We start from the raw sequence: 17,599 nt of genomic DNA on the forward strand, positions 1-17,599 counted from the left end.
CTCCGGTTCGCGTATTAGAAACTCCGACGTATAGCTCCACCAGTATCCTAATTACTATGCGCTCATACCCTTAATTTTACGGCGCAATCACGAGCGCCTCGTAAAAGATGCGCGAGAAGAGGAGCGCGCGCGTCGTTAATCGAGCAAAGTGTGCCGCTATTAACGCGAAGTGGAAGGATGAGGCGCATGAAAAGCACGAGGCATAAAGATGTACCATGAGAATATCCAACAGGACGAGCATACAGCATAACGCGATTTACTTCATTCAGTCAGCTGTGAACGGTTCGTTTCGCCGGCTGCGCTCCACTCGTCTCGGCACGGCGATTGTGTGCCGTGTCTTTCCGCGTTGGGCCGCGAAGCGTGTCGCTCGAGCTACGGGACTTTCTTCGCTTTGTATTTGTAATTCCAATACGATCTTTGTTTGTATGAAAACATTACAAACCTGTGTTAATAAAGACATCTCGAATTACCGGATCAGACTTTGTTTACACTAAAATATATATCTTTTCTTATAACATTCAACAATTAATTTAATCTGTAATTATTTTATATTCGGAATATAGCTTAATAAAAAAATCATTTTTTATGTATTTTATCTCCGGAAATATAATTAAGTTATATTAAAACAAAACAATTATTAAGATGCAACTATTATTTTGACATTAAAACAAGTAGAATTTTTTATAATCATATATTTAAATGCCTTAACGTTAAAAGCTAATTTTATAATTTGTAACTGAGCATCAGTCGAATGATTTTACAATTGCGCAAACCGAGTCGACTGTAGTAAACGATATTATTTCATCATCAATTTTTAGTCTCGATGGCGTAATATAATGTTTTAAAACGAGAATGTCATTTCACGCACGTTGCTCTATCATAAGAACAAAGTGTACGTAATAAGTGTGTATGTATTTAACTATTTTAGTAAGACTGTTTTAGTATCTACTTTTAAAACACTTTCCCGACATTTACAGTATAATATATGTTCTATGCCATATATCGTCTCTTTGTTGAAAACTTTTAAATAGACAGCGCATTTTAATTTATATATGTATAACATGAAAGACTTATAAAATCTTAGACAAACACGTTCCCGTAAATTTTAGAATGGATTAATAGAAATCAAACCATGACAACAATAAAACAGATTTGATTCTTTCCTGTTTCTACTCTGTTAGTACGCACCTCGTAGAGAAGTCTTTACAAAACACACTGCGAGAAATTTAGCTTTCTCCATTTGTACGAAGATGCGGTTGGACCATATTAGAATCTTTTTTAGATTTTGCGCAAAATAAAAATCTCAATTCACTGTGAAAAATGTTCAGTCACCCTGGCGTGACAGCGTGCTGTACAGGAAAAAGGAAAAAGTTTTGGACTTCCGATACATGAAATGTGAAACTGCATTCACAGATCATTGATCGAAGTTACGGCAAATAAACTGTGATCGTGTACATTTCATGCTAATAGCGATTGGCATTGCTTGTATCACGAATAAAATTTCGAATACTTTCTCTTTCCGGCTACGAAATACACAATTGAATCAGTCTACGTCAAACAAATAGGTGTTAAGATTAAAATAGAACAATCTAAGAATACTTTATTGGTGATACAAAATATAATCATATATCGTAAACTCCTTAAGCATAATTTATAAATAATTTATAGGGAGAGGTAACGATTAATAAATATTAGATCAAGACGAACATGTCCAAAAGTCCAAAAAGAAAATGAAACGATCATTGCATCTGCCCATTTTGGCCATAATATTCCAACATCTATTCTGGATGTGTCTTCTCGTTTTTACTATACAAATAATTTTTTAAGTGATATCCGAATAAAAATTTATCACTTACTATATATCTTTGCGTCACTTAATTAATTGATGAAGAAAAACTAATTATTGATATGTCTTGTAAGATATTTAAATGTCAAATTAAATGTAGTCTAGTCTTTACTTAGAATTTTAATTAAATTTCGGATCTTTCTTTTTCTCTTTTGTTTGAACTCGACTCGAAAAAGCCTTAGAAAGGCACGTAAACAATAAGCATGGTTACCGCACGGAACACGCGGTATTCCTCTAGGAAATAATACTCTCTCACGGTCGTAAATATTAATGTACGAAACGCGAATCTCACGAAATATATGATTTGGAATCTTTATTAAAATAGGATGTCAGGTACTCCGAAGAAAGAACATTACGATCTAAGATATCATCGGCTTCCACGCGTTGTCGCTTTGAACCGGTGCCGGCTGGGTGGCAAGTTGCGGTTCCGCGGATTGCAGCATGGAAGCCTCCGGCTTGAAAAAGTCTATGATTGGGTGATAGTTATAATTGATTCTCCTCTGCGGCTCCTGGTATTCGTCGTCGAAGCCTCCGTTCTGCAATTTCGACGTGGCATCCACGTCCTGGTCGTACGGCTGACTGTATCTAAAAGATTATTTCTAAGCTACAGACAATTCTAATAAATTTTTAACTATAAGATTAATTTAAATTTTACAATTTTTTAATTTCAATTTTTTAAAGATTAATTTTGGCTTCAAAAATTACCCTTAAATTCTAAAATAAAAATTGACGTTTCTCATCAAACCTAGATATTACAATCTGACAATTATTTCTCTAAAAAAATATTTTGTAAAAAGGTATGTTAGAGAGAAAATACTGAATTGATAAATTGAAAATAAAAATGTTGCACGTTACTCACCGGTTGGTCGTGCTGTTGCGGGAAGTTTCCGTGTAATCTTCATGGGCGGTGGATTCTCGTCTGAAAGGTGGCCTGTTGAGTCGAGTAGGCCTGCTCTTGGTCAATGGACCTTTGTAGCCCGGTGCTCGCGTGTTGGGCGCGTGCTGTTGCGGCAATTTGTCGTATGGCCGCGGGATCGATGGGGGCTTCTTCGGTCTAGTTCTAGTATTAGTAAAGCTGGGCCTACTTGTTGGACTGATCTCCAGCACCGGCTTCTTGTTGCTGGACCCTGAAGGAAACGAGACTGATTCACTGAGGTCGTTTAATGTTGTGTGGGTGACGGCGAATAATTCTGAAGTAAAGTACCGTGGATGGAATCGTAGTTTAAGGTGGAAGTGTACTTGGCAATGTGATTGAGGACGACGGGCTTGTTGAGATCCTGAAAATCGTCCTTCTGATCGTTGATCGTCGCGAAATCCGCGCCCGGAAACGTCTCCTTGGGCTTCGTTGGGGGATCCTTCTGATGCGGTGGGAAAATCTCGGCGTAGCCGTGCACGTGGCAGCTGCAGCAGGTCGGAACTTTGAATATGTCCATGTGTAGTCCCAGTTTCTGGTCCCAAGTCAGCAGTCTGTGATAGTTGTAGACTTGCACGCAGGAGGAACGATAGTTTTCGGAGATAAACGAGCAACTTGACTGTGGATTGCTATGAAAGTAACATTAAATGTTATTAAAATGTTTTTTTAATATTATTAAAAGATAAAAAAATAGACATTAAAAATGAAATAATTTATTATTATAAAATATCTTTTTTATGTATCTTTTTCTTTAGTATATCATCATAAAGAGAAATCATATGTATACATTAACTTTAATTCGTAATTAATGTTTCATAATTCTTTACTGCAGGTTATATTTTAAGAAAATGATTTACAAAATATATATTCTTAATATTCTCTGATCAGATAGCCTTCATTTAGCCTGTTCAAATGGGATATTACGTAAATTGATAATTAATGCCCAAATAAATTGCTCTCCCTTCTTTGAATAAAATAAGTATTGGTTGTCATACTTACGAACATTTCTCCAGTCGTATCGTCTGGGTGTGTTCACCTGTATTTATTATATATTTCCATACTCCGGAAGCAGCTCTCGCTAATTGCGGGCGAGCATATTTGACAGTTGATGGACAAGTGAAACCCTCCTCCACGTTGTCGAAGGGATTGTCAAATCGTCTGAAAGCAAAAATATGCAATAAGTAGTAAAAATAATTTTTTACCTTAATCACTCTTTATCACTTTTATTTATAATTTATGTTAACTAAATTTAAAATATAAAACGTGCAAAGAAATAATTTTTAGATTTAAATTATTCACGCGCATTATTTTCTATTTATTTAAAATCAATAGAAATTTAAAATTAAAATATGTTAATATAAAATTTAGTAGTTTTCAAGAGATGAGAAGAAACACCGGTATTTTATATACCTTTTAATCTCATTGCTCTCGTATCTGTTCTCATATTTATTTTCCAACGGTAGGGCGCTCGGCAATTTTTCTTCCGCGCTTCCGTCTTGCGCCTTGTAATCGGTCAACAATGCGGATACCATTTCCTTATTGGACCTTAAACTTCTTATTATCGCTTCGCTAGAAAGTTAAAACCGTTATTAATGCTTTTTCGCGAAAGCGAATAATACCGATATTTTCTCCAACGTGGAAAATTTCTTTTATGCATTTCGCTACTTATTCGAAAGACTAATCGCAAGAATAATGTAAACTCAAGTAATGAAAATTTTAGAGAAATTTAGCAAGAAATGCTAACAAATTGATATTGCAATTGCTCAATGCAATAGCTCTGTAATAAGTCAGTTAATGCAAATAAATAATTTGCAAAAAGGTAATTTAACAAATTTAAAAAACAGTCTTCACAGAATTCTGTAATAATACACTTTGACTGTACTCTACCAATTAAGTGTTGTCGTATACGGTCAATGCTTTATTTATCTTTACAATTCGGTCACCGTTATTTTAATAATACTCTCGAGAAGAGGGGAGAGATGCGGAAAGTGAAAACCGCCGGCATGCCAATTAAGACGAACCGGGAGATTTTAATCTCGGCCGTATGCAAATTGCCGCGTAACAATATTCGTCATTAATTCAATGCCGAAACGAAAGTTCAGGGCAGACTCACTGCGGATAATCGCTGGCCTCGAGACACACCGTCTTTGTGAAGAAAGTGCATTCGTTTTCCGTGGGTCTCCTCTTCGGCTCGCTCGGCCGTTTAGACGGCCGCATGACGGGCGGCCTCGGTAAACCTGCGGAAATCATCAACGATCTGTCTCGGCCCGTGTCACTTTTATTCGGCGCAATAAATCCACGATTGTCGATTACCGTTAGAAAACTGACCTGTGTAAACGTTCCGCCTGTTCGGAAAAGACGGTCTCACGGGTCGCAACGGTTTGACGAACACGGGTCGCCGTCGCTCTTGAGGCCTCACTAGCCGCAGCTCTTGAGCCTGTAATTCGGACAACTTGTTTATGAGAGTTCTTATTATCATATTATCACGTTATATCAGATTTAAAAGATCTTTTCAAAGATCCATCTCCATCTCCCTTTTTTAACTAATTAATAACAATATACATGTAATAAACATTACCTAATTTGTCACTTATTAATTTTAACGAGGTACGATAAATTCAAAATTGCACCTTGGCGTGCGAACATTAAATTTGCGGTATATTCTTTGTAATTATAAACGCCTATAGGTATTGTCCGTGTGCACTGACCTTAATGATCGTTTACTTAAGTATACTTAAGAGGAATATTGTTTACACCGAGTGGCGAGTGCGCTCTATGTGTCATGCGTATAAAAGCGCCACAGATTGAAATTGCATTAGATTTATTAATATGACAATTCAATATACCTAATACAGAATATTCTACTAAATAAATGAATGTATTGTCAATTGAAATAATAATGAAGTGCTTCTACTTAAAATAGATTTTTATCTTATTCCGATCACTCTCTATAGAGAAGCTCATTCATTGTAATACCGTCGCCGCTTATCTATTCTCACGCAGAATAAATCAACATCCGCCTATATCCGTCCAAGTCGCTCGCTAATTAATGTCCGGAATGGAAAGTCGTTCTTCCGCGCGATATATCTGACGGTATAGTAACCGCGACACCACCACTCACGAGATTCAAGAGATGGTCCTTGCGACGCCGACGAGTCGTCGTAATAAAATATGTCGAACACGTGAAAGTACTTGCATAAAAGGCGTTGCTTAAAGGCCGCCGCTATACAAGTGAAATCATACGATGCGCCCGTTCTAAATCCGAGAATGGCGCAATCTAAGCATATGCTGAATGAAGATTCGACAAATGTTATGTTCCTTTTAGTGTACTATATGACACAAACCGGAGGTAAATTCAATACCCGGCAAAGTTACGAAAAAAAACATTTACAAGATTAATCATTTCCAACATACATGTGCATGCTGATATCGTATAATAAGATCGATTTATAAAATTTATGTAAATAATCTATCTATAAAAAATATACGAAACGCATAATAGAACTTTTAAAATATATAAAAATAATTTATACATATATAAAAATCTATAAAATAATTTTTAATATATTTAATATATTTAAAATGTGTTAAAATAATCAAGTAATGTAAGGATTTTCAATTACAATTCAATCTCTCAGTCGGAAGTAAAAATAAATGATGCATCGATCTAGAATCTGCATAAAAGTAATCAACGATCAATATAATCATACTTATGTGGCAGATACCAATCTAGACATGAACTTGGTAGTTTAGAAATCGCTGTAAAGCTCAAATTTATTAGTGATTGCATGTATATAAAAACTGATATTTACAGACATCGCGCCGTGAGAAACTCGACTGCCGGGGAAAATATACATATTTATTAACCGCTGGGATAAATCTCGTTGAAATTTACGACAAGTGGACACGTCAAACTCGACTTTCTACCGTTTTCAGATAGTGGGAAAAAGTCGAAGCGATAAGTCGAAGCGATAGATCACTGCGTGCGCGCGCATCACATTAAGATAATATTATTTTTTCATCTGCACGCGTTTTAACTCACCTCGGGTAATGCTTCGGGCATCTCGTCACTATCCTCCTCCTCCTCGCTCTCCTCGGAGTCGGAATCGTTGGATATGATCTTCGCTATGGCCATATTGCTCGGTAGCATCAATTCCCTACTCGCGTTTTCTCTGTTTCCGCCGCCGACAAGAGACTGGACTTCCTCGAGTGGCGGTGAGGTCGTGTCATTGTTGGATATTTTCGTGGAGATTAGCGTAGCCAGCTTTTGCGGCAGTGACGTGCTACGTATTTTTGGTATTACCTCGCCGATTTGTTCCCGCTTCTCCGGCATCGCCTAGAAAAGACAAAAAGAAGATTAGTTTTATTTAGAAGACACGTATTCTGCGAATAATATATTATTTTATCGATTAATTTTACGGCGATTTAAATAAAATAATTTATAATATACCAAAATATGTATAATGCTGTTTATTCAATCGAGTATTATATCTATAAAGGTTTATTTCTGAATCAGCAACTGCTTTCCCGTGCCACAAATTTTCTTCATATTTCTATAGAGATTTTCTATCTTATGTTTTACACAATTTATATCTCATGATAAATAAAAGAAGCAATATTAAATAAATGTCATTCGAAAGTTTTCTATGCAAACGTGCTCACTCACGGATGCCATTACTTCTCGTACTTTAGTCGTTCTGTTTTTGACGTCCTCGTCACTGAGTTTGAGGGACGTCGATATCTTCTCCTGAACTTTCTCGCCATCATCGACATTGCTGACATTGTTCTTCTTCTCGGCATGGATTGGAGACAGTAGCACGACTGTCTAGAAAATGAAACAAAAAGTTGCACGTCGTATATTGCGATGTACAATTTTTATAATTGCTGTGGATAATATTATTAGATAATTTAGTAATTACATCTTGTAAAGCATTATGTGCAACGTATTAATAAATCTGGGACTACATTATGCATTGTTACGTTGTTACCTGCCTAATTAATTGTCAGAAGTGTTAAAATGGATGTTATCTAAATCTTATTAATACGGTAAATTATAATTAACCGTTAGCTAGGAAATCGTGGTTGCGAATCAAAATATAAATTTTCATAAGCGAATTAAATAGTATGTTAATTAACTCCTGATAACGCTAATTAGTGAGCGTCGCGCGCGAGACGCTGATTTAATTGAATCGCGAGTGAAAACGACGCGCGTGGTTCAGCGAGGAGACAATAAAATGCAACTTCCGGAAAGAACAATCGTAACGAGCGTGCAAAGCCGCTATACATAGCCGCGAGTGAACTGCAAGGAAGCGTAAATTACGTTACACGTATCTCTTGTTTGCCAAGAACGTGGACCGATTATCGCGCAAGAGATCTCTCTTCGTCTTCTTTTTTTTTACGAAGAGGAAGTCTGTCCGAAGAAACGTCGGCTGCGCGTTTACGTTCGTTACACCGGAAGCGCAGTGGTTGCAATGAGCTTTCGCAGGATGCAAGAGATCGTAGTGCGATTCTGCGCAATCATCGAAAAGGGAGCTTCTTAAACATCCCGTCGCGAAAGTATATATCCCTTATGCAGGTTCAATGACTTGGTAAATATGAGACTTCACCTGATAATTTGAATATGTAATTTATACGTATATTATTTTTGCCAAGAGTTGGATTTAGTGAAAGTAAATGACCGTAAGTTTCAATTAAGCTGACTCTTGGCAACCTGTAATTGAACTTGATAAATTTATTCTCGAATTTCATTATTTTCAACGAAACAAGTTAATTATCATAAATAAGAGATAATTATGTCGAAAGCTAGTCATTAGCCGTGAACGTAGATTTATATCCGGCGTATTAATAAATGGGGGCTAGTATTTATTGGTGCTCAAGTTCCATCAATGTTAATAGATTGGATCGTTATTCTTATGTTTAACGCTTATTAATTTCTTATTGCGCTCTAACAATTAATGGAACCGCTTCATATAAGCGAAATCTCTTCTCGATACTCTAATAAAGACAACTTAGTTTCGCTAAAATGCAATCGAGCTCGGAACAACAATGCAGGATGTATGCATGAGAATGCCATTAACCATGATACATCACGCGATGCAGCATATGCGCCTGCAACCCCAAAACAATCCATTTCTCAGCTTGAACATGAATGCCTCGATTGTTACCCAGTCATTAAAAATGTATTCTTCTTTTTAATTTGGTGAAATGTGTGTGAAGATACGTCGAACAGTGCTCATTTGTAAGCAAATTTATAAAAGTTGAAAATTACCAGAGAAAGGGAGAAAGGGAGAATCAATCTTTATACATTTTTATCAAGGATCGAGCTAGTTCTTGCTCTCACTCATTTTTAGAATAAAGAATCTAGATCTAAAAATAAAAAATATATATATAAAGACAATAATATTTAATTATGTTTAGTTGATTCATTTTTATTATAATATCTTCTTAGTCTTCTTACATGCTTCTTTTACACAATCCTGTTAAGATTAAGAACCTATCATGCCGTAATTTTATACTGTAACGACTCAATAATGGTCGAGGCAAACAGATGATTTCACTTGATTCAATGGATTCTCCGACAATAAACAAAATCGCGTGACTGCGTTTGAGCATTTCATGACGGCTATTTCAAGTCAATTTCCATATTTATCGCGTTAATGAAGAACCTTTCGAGAATTCTCGCGCGAGAGCAAACTCGATATTCCAATGCAGGTGCGAAGCATCTATTACTTTTCCTCACTTTAACGAGCGGCTGGATCAAGGTCGCGACAAACGTTGTTTCACTTTGGACCAGGTAAACTGACGCAGAGAGCATCACGCGGTCAGTAAACTGAAGGAATGAGGAACTTCATTCATTCGGCAAAAACAGGAAATAAAACTTTCTTTGAAAGCGCGATTCAAGAATTAACAGCTGATAAAATTAATTACTTTTTAATTCAGTTATTGATCAAAAAAATAATAATAGCACCGTGATTATTTCTTTAATAATTAGCTTAAATACTAAAGAAGAAAAAATTTAGATATTTTGTGTACATAAAAATATTATAAAGATTCCTCGTCCATTCGTTTTGAACAGTTATAGTGCGATTAGATAAGCATTAAAAATCTTAAAGCTAAAAATTATGATAGAATTAGTAGCAGTTAACAATAAAAGGATCAAAATAAAGACAAAAAATTTTACTATTTTTAACCAGCCGCAAAAATTAAAACTACATATTACCGAAAGAATAATTAATCTTACCAACAACACCCAGTACGACTGTCCTATCCTCATCCTATCGAACCACTAAGACTCATCAACAGTTTCAGTGTGAACTGATTTACAATTATCACAGATTCCACTGTCACTCTACCACTGCAATGATTTATCAATCTCTCAGCACTATCATAGAGCAATATCATTAAACACTCAATTGTATTCGCGCAGATTGCGCTCGCGGAACCTCTTTGACGATTGACCGATGAAACCACGAAATACGAAAGATCTCCGTTCTAGAGAGACTCTTCTCGGTACCGAGATCCGTTCGCCAAAACCACCTGCTGCCGATCTGCTCTTTGAACTGGCGCAAAACATCAGCTCTCTCGTAGGTGGTAGGAGATGAAGAGCCTCCCCGCATGGTCCACGTGGGGATAATGTAGGAACACGGGATCTCCCCCTCGTGCAGCCGTGACCGAGAAAACCGGACCGCCGTCGGGTTGGTGGATAAGCGTGTCGTACCGCGAAGAGAAGGAAGAAGTCGGCCAGCCGAGCTCCTCCTCTCCGTCCGTGCGAGAGAGCGCGGGCTTTATACTCTCGGTCAATAGATTACACAGCATCGCACACTTGTATTACGGTATACACGGTATTCAAGGTTCATCGCACTTTCTTCCATCTAGTTATTTTCTCATCAATTTAAGTATCTTCCCTAAAAGATGTTGGGATCCCGATAACTTTTGTGGCAATAAACTTTCGAAGATTTCATAAATTAAATTTTATTTAATTTAAAACGAACTTTCTTCCTCAACAAAATATAATCAATTTTTTACTTAAACATTCGTTATATAAAAATACTTAAAATTTTGAAAAAAAAAAAAACAATTTTTTCTAAAAAATCGACTTTAAATTGATCAAAGAATTAAGTTGAAGGAAATAAGAAGAACATAGGACACCATGTATACTATCGCTATACCCATTAGGTTAACAGATGATCAACACGCTGTTCCTTCTGTGATTGCTGTTCCGGATCTCGTAGTCTCGTACTTTCGATGTGACACTCTATTGTGTCGAGAAAGTTTTTCTTCTCAATCGATCATAACGATCTTTTTGTCGCGTGCGTGAAGCAGGTGACTCTATATAAATCTATAAACAGAATGTCTTTGGCAACCTATATACTGATAGAAAGTCCGAGTTTTTTCTCATTAATTTTGGACAATCGTTAATTCCTTAATGTGTATGCATTTTAAATTAAAATTAGAATATTAGTATATTTTTTTAAATATTTTTCTAATCAATTAAGCCTGGACTCTTGTGTAATATTCTGGTAAAGTACGTGATAAATAAAAGATCACTTAAAGTTATTTAAAAAAATGTTAAAATTGCGATAGAGACAACAAAAAATATAGGCACTTTTACTTGTTACTCGAAAGCTATTTGAATTGTCACGCATGATTCAACTCGAGGTACATGGCGCTTTCGCGAAAACGTGTTTTTATTATTATAAAATATCACGCTTGGCTGGCTATACTTAGGTACTCATCTCGTTTAGAAAATGGCATATCGTCGAAAGAAATTAATCGGCATAAGCGCCGTAATGAATTAACGAATATAGTTATTTTCTCTTGCCGTTCTTTTTTTACAGCGCGATTAACAGTATACGATTGTTTAGAGAAAGTTATCCAATGTCGTTTTTCTACACGATGGGATATCGATCATGTGGTTCATTACTCTTAACGTACTCGTCGTAACAACTTTTAAAAATAATTTCAGAAACTATATTGACGAGTATTTAATTCAAGACTGGTTTTGCGTTAACCACATCGTCTCATTTGCAGAATTAAATAGTTCGGCTATTAAGATTTAAATTAAGAAAAAAATTGTATAATACCACATTTACTACTGGAAATACCATGCAATCGCAAACTTTCTCACTTTAGAGTCACATGAAATTGCTTGGAAAGCGCACCAAACACTGTAATATCAAGTGATCTATGTAATACCCGTGAAATGGTAAACGGCGAAAGTGTTATTTTACACAGCATACATAGCAATATTTGCGTCCATTTCGACGCGAGACACATTACAAGCTTAATAAGATAAGATCGCGTTAAGATAAGCACGTATCGTACAAGAACACTTTCTCACATTAATTATATATTTTGCATTTGTTATGATTGTCATTAGTGCATTTTTTAACGAGTTTCTCGATCCTCTCGTTTTCGTGAAATCTAAATTTCGTTAAAATAGTATTTAAATATATGTTACATGCAAAGTCGTTTAAGAATTATTGTCTCTTTCTTCTATACGAGTCGGGTTTAATCAAGATTTTTTTCTGCTTTATAAATTTAATTTTTGCCACAAGTATAATAATTATTATGTATGTATAGCCTTCTAAATGGTTTTTTAATTTCTAAATCAAATGTATCACACATAGATGTTATTAACCACAGAAAGTTCAATATCCAGTATCCAAACCAGAATTTCTGATGGAAGTCATGACGTTTCCGTTTTCATTTCGTGGTGAGAGCAATTTACGGTAAAATAACGGAAACTGTCGTACGCTTTAAAATATTTTAAATGACTTTCTTCTTCGCGGAAACAACGCTGCGTCCGAAATTCGCCGCAGCTTTATTCCGTTCGAAATTCCCTCGGTTTCCTCTCGAACGCAGCACTTCGTTTCCAATAACAGCTGCTTGATGACGGCGGAAGGGGTGAAAGCGGCGGTTTTACGCTACGCTCAAATGGCATTTCAATGTATGATAGACAGTACTTATACTGTCTTCACTTAGCGACGTGCTAACGTTACCACGGCGGCGTGCGATACGCATGCCGACGTTTATCTAGTGTGCGGTTAAATTGTTTCAGAGAAGTCGTGAATAAAACGTGCAGCTAATTTACCGATATTAAGAATTACCAGCCTACTTTCGTGAGAGGATGAGTATTATGGAAAAAAAGGACACTCATTCTGGGAAATAGGGCCTTTAAAAGTGTTTATTTATCACTAGCAATTCGTTACCACGCTTTTTAATCAAACTGTTACTGCATTTTTTTCACGAGGGAATTAAATTAATTGGATAAAAATATAATAACGTGATCTTGAAAAACGGAGCGACTTATAGTTACATGACTGAAATAAGATAAGAGCGTCTAAGGTATTAAAATTTGCAAAATGTATATTAAGTATTATACTCTCTAAATCTGAATCAGTAACTATTCACTGATTCAGATTTAGAGAGTATATTGTAATATGAATATCAAAATAAAAAATTTCCGCGTCATTATAGTGCTATTTAAAGAGTTACATATGACTCTCTCTGATAAATTTACTTCGTTGTTTACCTTTGGCGGCTTCTCTTGTCACTTTATAAGGTGATTGACAGACAGGTGATCGAAATATACGAGTTCGCCGCGTCTTATATCAATTCGTAAATCGGCATTACGTGATCTGACGATGTTACCATCTAGGAGTGAGCAGAATAAACGCTATAAATCGTGAGAACTCTGAGTAAATTCGGATACTAAGGTGAGCGTGGGAAGAATCAACAATCGGAAAGAGAAACGGAAACCTGTTCACAGAAATTCTCTGTGAAATCCTATCTTTCTTCGAAAAATATGTTATATATATCTTAAAAAATTATATATGTTATCTTTAAGATGTGTCATAGATATTTGCATGTGAGACATCTTAAAGGCAATACGTCTCTCTCTTCCTTCTTGAAACGGAACATTGTTGAATTTGTAGGTAAATGAGTCTCTCAAATAATTCTCGCGTGGCGCCGGTCCCATTCTGGAAACAGGTTTTACTCTTATTTCTTAATCGTTGTTTTGAGATTTCTTCGAGTCTGATTGTATCATTCTTCCCTTTCCGGATTCGCGTCCGAATCGCGGACAGGTGAAACGCGCCGACCAGAAGAGCCACAGAAAATGTGGGTCGCGTCTCACGAATCTCTATACATTCGCAAAATTGTGCCGATTAGAACGTACCGGAGATTCTCGATAGATTCTACGTTCCGAAAATATATTATGAGAGTAATTGTTCTGTAAAATATTACGTAATCATTAGTGATAAAAGAGAACCAGACATTTTATGGTTATACAAATATCACACGTTTTAATTATCTATTTTCTGTATTGAGATATTTTTTACTAAGTTTGTTCTATTAGCTTTTCACACATTCAAAATACTTATATAATTTCGGAACTTGAAACAAAAAATATATTTATGTCTATACGTACTAAAGTGGAACAGAGACGATTGAACAGCTCATCTTCATAGTCTAATCTCGTATTCCAGTACCCTGACTATCTAAATATTCTAACGATCTATGGTGGGAAAATAAGGAAGCTGTGAATCAGCATGGTGATGCTATATATGGCTTTCCTAACGCTCGATTTCTAAAAGATTACGATGATAGGCACCTTTGAGAAAAATAGCAATAAAAAAAAGTAAGTTGGGTGGCGTTATGAATGAAAGTGGAACGCGCGGATCGTTCGCGGGTCTTCCCTTGATCGCGCTTCGATTCTTAACTCCCACGGATTAGAAAGGAGCGCACGCGGGTTACGACTGCGAGAACTCTCGGAAGATTCTGCGGCGAAAGTCTTTCGTTAAAGATAGCCGGACGTTGACATTTTTATCGCCGTCGTATGCGTACATCGTAACCTCGATGAAATTGAGCGTGACCCTGTGAAATAGTTTGTCATAATTATAGACAATCGTGAAAGAGACCTAGACTCTAGAGAGAGATCAGGGATCGACTGGAAAACAGAGAAAGTTAGCATAAACTAGTCATAGATAAAAATATTACAGCATAAAGAGTAAAACAATAATATATAATTATTTACAAGAAAAAGAAATAAAATAAAATAAAAAAGTATGCAAAAATGATAAGAAATAAAATATTTCAAAATACTATAATTATTTAATTTAAATAAGAATATCTCGCGTGTGTTTACTTTTAATAAACTTCCGTTATACTGAAAAATTAATGTAGAAATTCTCTCGACTCCTGTCGTAAGGTCAAACACATCATTAAACTATCTAAAATACAAGAAGAGAGTTCCATGTAATAGTTCCATATAATTGCAATTTATGGCTATCACTATGTTTCTAGAAGATCGATCGCTTGGCACGTACGTCGATCGATGTGGATATAAGTATCTTCTAATTGAACTTTCGAAAGTATACGTTAAAAGTATGATTAATTTCTTCATCTAAAAGACATCATCAGTCAATGTACTGATCATAGAAATATATGACGTTCATCGTGGAAAGATCAATGAAGCTCTCAATTTCCTTGATACGCAGAAAAGTGCAATATCACGAACGTGTAACTAAAATCATAGACTCTCTCTTCCACTTTAGTCTTACCACAATTATTATAATTCTCGCTTCTTTTGCTTTTGAAAAATTAGAAATATATGCAAGTTATGCTTTTAGATTGGCCCAATTTTTCTGCTTTGAAATATTGAGCCTTTAAAACATTACAAATAAGCTTTTCGTTAATAAAGTGACAATCCTCTTCTATCATACTTTTCAATTTTTATTTTTATTTATTTATGTTTGGGAAAACGTCGATTTGATCGCGAGGTAATCGAATTCATCGCTTCGTCATCGAACGCAGGGGAATCCGTTGCCTTGAACGAGTCCGGGACATTTTATGGTTATTTCTCGAGATTTCAAGAATGCGATCCAATTTACGATAACGATCCACAGCGTCGGACACACGTCGTACTTGTCCCAAGCTTTGAAGAGCGAAGGCAACTGCATGGGGCGGATAAGATCACTCGACCGACTCTGTGGATACCCTATCATGGATACTGATGCGAGTAAGTCGATACTTACGACTTCGAGACACGAATCCAACAACCAAGGTCGCTATTACATAAAAACCTGATTATGGTGTGGCTTGTATAGTAGAAATTAAATATAAAAATTAATTGCGTGATTACTCACGTGAAAAGTAAAAAATGCTCCAACTTTTGATATAAGTTTAAGAATACGTTTTACGCAATGATAAAACACATACATTATAAATATCAATCTTAATTATTGTAGTAATTTCTTCAGTCCCTAAAATATAAAATATATTAATTTTACGATCTAATTTATTATATTTGCTACGTTTCAATTGCGTTCTTAAAAAGCAATCTTTTTGAGATTTTTTTTAATGCAGAAATATAATGTTTTAAAAAAGTCTGTTTCTCTTAAAATATCGTTATTACTCATACGCTGCAAAAACGATAAGTTAAGACCGGCACAAGAGCGTTTCGTTCGCGTGATCACGAAATCGCCACGGCGATGGGGAGGTCTTAATTAATTTCATTAAGCCATCTTCTTCGCGCCTTCGTGTCTGGAAACGGCGATCGCCAGATCGATATCCCGGTCGGGAATTTGATTCCTTCGGCCTTGCCTCCTCCTCTTCCTCCCGAGTATAGCTCGATGGCACCTGTAAATCTCCACTGCCCACCTCCTTTTAGCCCGCGGACTTTGACAAAACGCGCCGGACGTATTTGCATACCGCGCCTTTATCTCGTCCGGCGCGCGTTTGCGCGCATAAATCCATATTCCCGTTGCAGTAAATCTGCAGCGTCCGTCGCGGACGCGATTTCATAAATCACGAGGGCCGAAGGCAAAACCCTCCTTCTAATTGAAAGAGAAGAAAGCGTCTTCGGCCGACGCGGTCCAGGATAACTCCGAAAGAAAATTTCGGACTGTAATTTCTTTTCAACGTTTCAACACTTTCGACAATTCAATATGCACGATTTAAAACTATCGTAACGTCTTTTTGAGCTCTTGCATTATTGTATCACAAAATTTACTTATTTCCAGAACTGAAAAATCTTCTCTTCAAATTTAACGGAGAAGAAGCAATAAATATCGTATAAATTATTGCTGAAATATCAAATACTTATGTTAAACACTTATATATTACATTGTAATTTTATTACATTCAAAACTATTTTTATATTTTTTTAATAAGAAAAATTTTATTTGACATATGCAACAGTGGATAAAAAGCGTATTTGCACTTTTATTTCGAAATAACTTTGCACGAGGCAGACACATTGCTGCAATGCGCTTTATTTGATGTGTTAGCAGAAATGAAAATTGTGTAGTCCGACAGAAACAATTTGCAATAAGATATCTTATTGCAAAGTAAGTATCTCAAGATATTTTTTCTTCAAATAACATATTATTCCAAGCAAGATGGGCTATGCGCAAATACTTGTTTTATCTACTCCTTGCAAAGAACCAGCTCGTTTTTGACGTTTGAAAAAATTATTCACGTTTCCTGTAAAAAACAAATATAAATGACTTCGGTAATTTTACACCGGGGTAAGGATAAAGGGTTAACGAAGAAGATTACGTTTTACTACATACCGCAGAACGATCGCGGATCTTTCGCGTCGAGATAATTAATGTGCGTGCGCGCAGCGCGATAGCGATTTCGCTATAATTCACGTTGTCATTTTTCGCACTTCCGAGGCTATTTAAACATTTTACGAAGAAAGTGGCAGTCGGAAGATACTGTCGCATGCGTACACGACGATTTACATCGTGCCTTTGTCAAATCTGGAAAGATGAGCGTCGTTATACGCTCAATTCCTATGGGAATTCAATTTAATCGATAAAATGCGCAAACGA

General features: G+C 36.1%; 1 protein-coding gene across 1 annotated transcript; it reads right to left on the reverse strand.

Moving 5' to 3' along the window:
* Window positions 1–1,428: 1,428 nt before the first annotated feature.
* Window positions 1,429–11,069, reverse strand: Nt1 (Neurotrophin 1). The gene is made up of 10 exons (XM_071790561.1): window positions 10,000–11,069; window positions 7,447–7,584; window positions 6,802–7,095; window positions 5,088–5,196; window positions 4,873–4,996; window positions 4,170–4,328; window positions 3,759–3,917; window positions 3,051–3,388; window positions 2,706–2,973; window positions 1,429–2,431 (listed from the first exon to the last, which is right to left on the reverse strand). Exons 1-10 carry the CDS (start codon window positions 10,030–10,032, stop codon window positions 2,206–2,208), a joined length of 1,848 nt encoding a protein of 615 aa, XP_071646662.1. The 5' UTR covers window positions 10,033–11,069; the 3' UTR covers window positions 1,429–2,205.
* Window positions 11,070–17,599: the final 6,530 nt, after the last annotated feature.

Source organism: Temnothorax longispinosus, chromosome 10 (genome assembly GCF_030848805.1).
Source record: "Temnothorax longispinosus isolate EJ_2023e chromosome 10, Tlon_JGU_v1, whole genome shotgun sequence".
Classification (NCBI taxonomy): Eukaryota; Metazoa; Arthropoda; class Insecta; order Hymenoptera; family Formicidae; genus Temnothorax; species Temnothorax longispinosus.

What these genes read in the sequence shown, in the direction of transcription:
- Nt1 (XM_071790561.1), bottom strand. Translation starts at nt 10,032, where the DNA reads ATGAGGATAGGACAGTCGTACTGGGTGTTGTTG. An exon ending in GAGGCCAGCGATTATCCGCA is followed by an intron (nt 4,329 to 4,872) that starts GTGAGTCTGCCC and finishes TTAACTTTCTAG; the next exon opens with CGAAGCGATAATAAGAAGTT. An exon ending in ATACGACTGGAGAAATGTTC is followed by an intron (nt 3,389 to 3,758) that starts GTAAGTATGACA and finishes TTACTTTCATAG; the next exon opens with CAATCCACAGTCAAGTTGCT.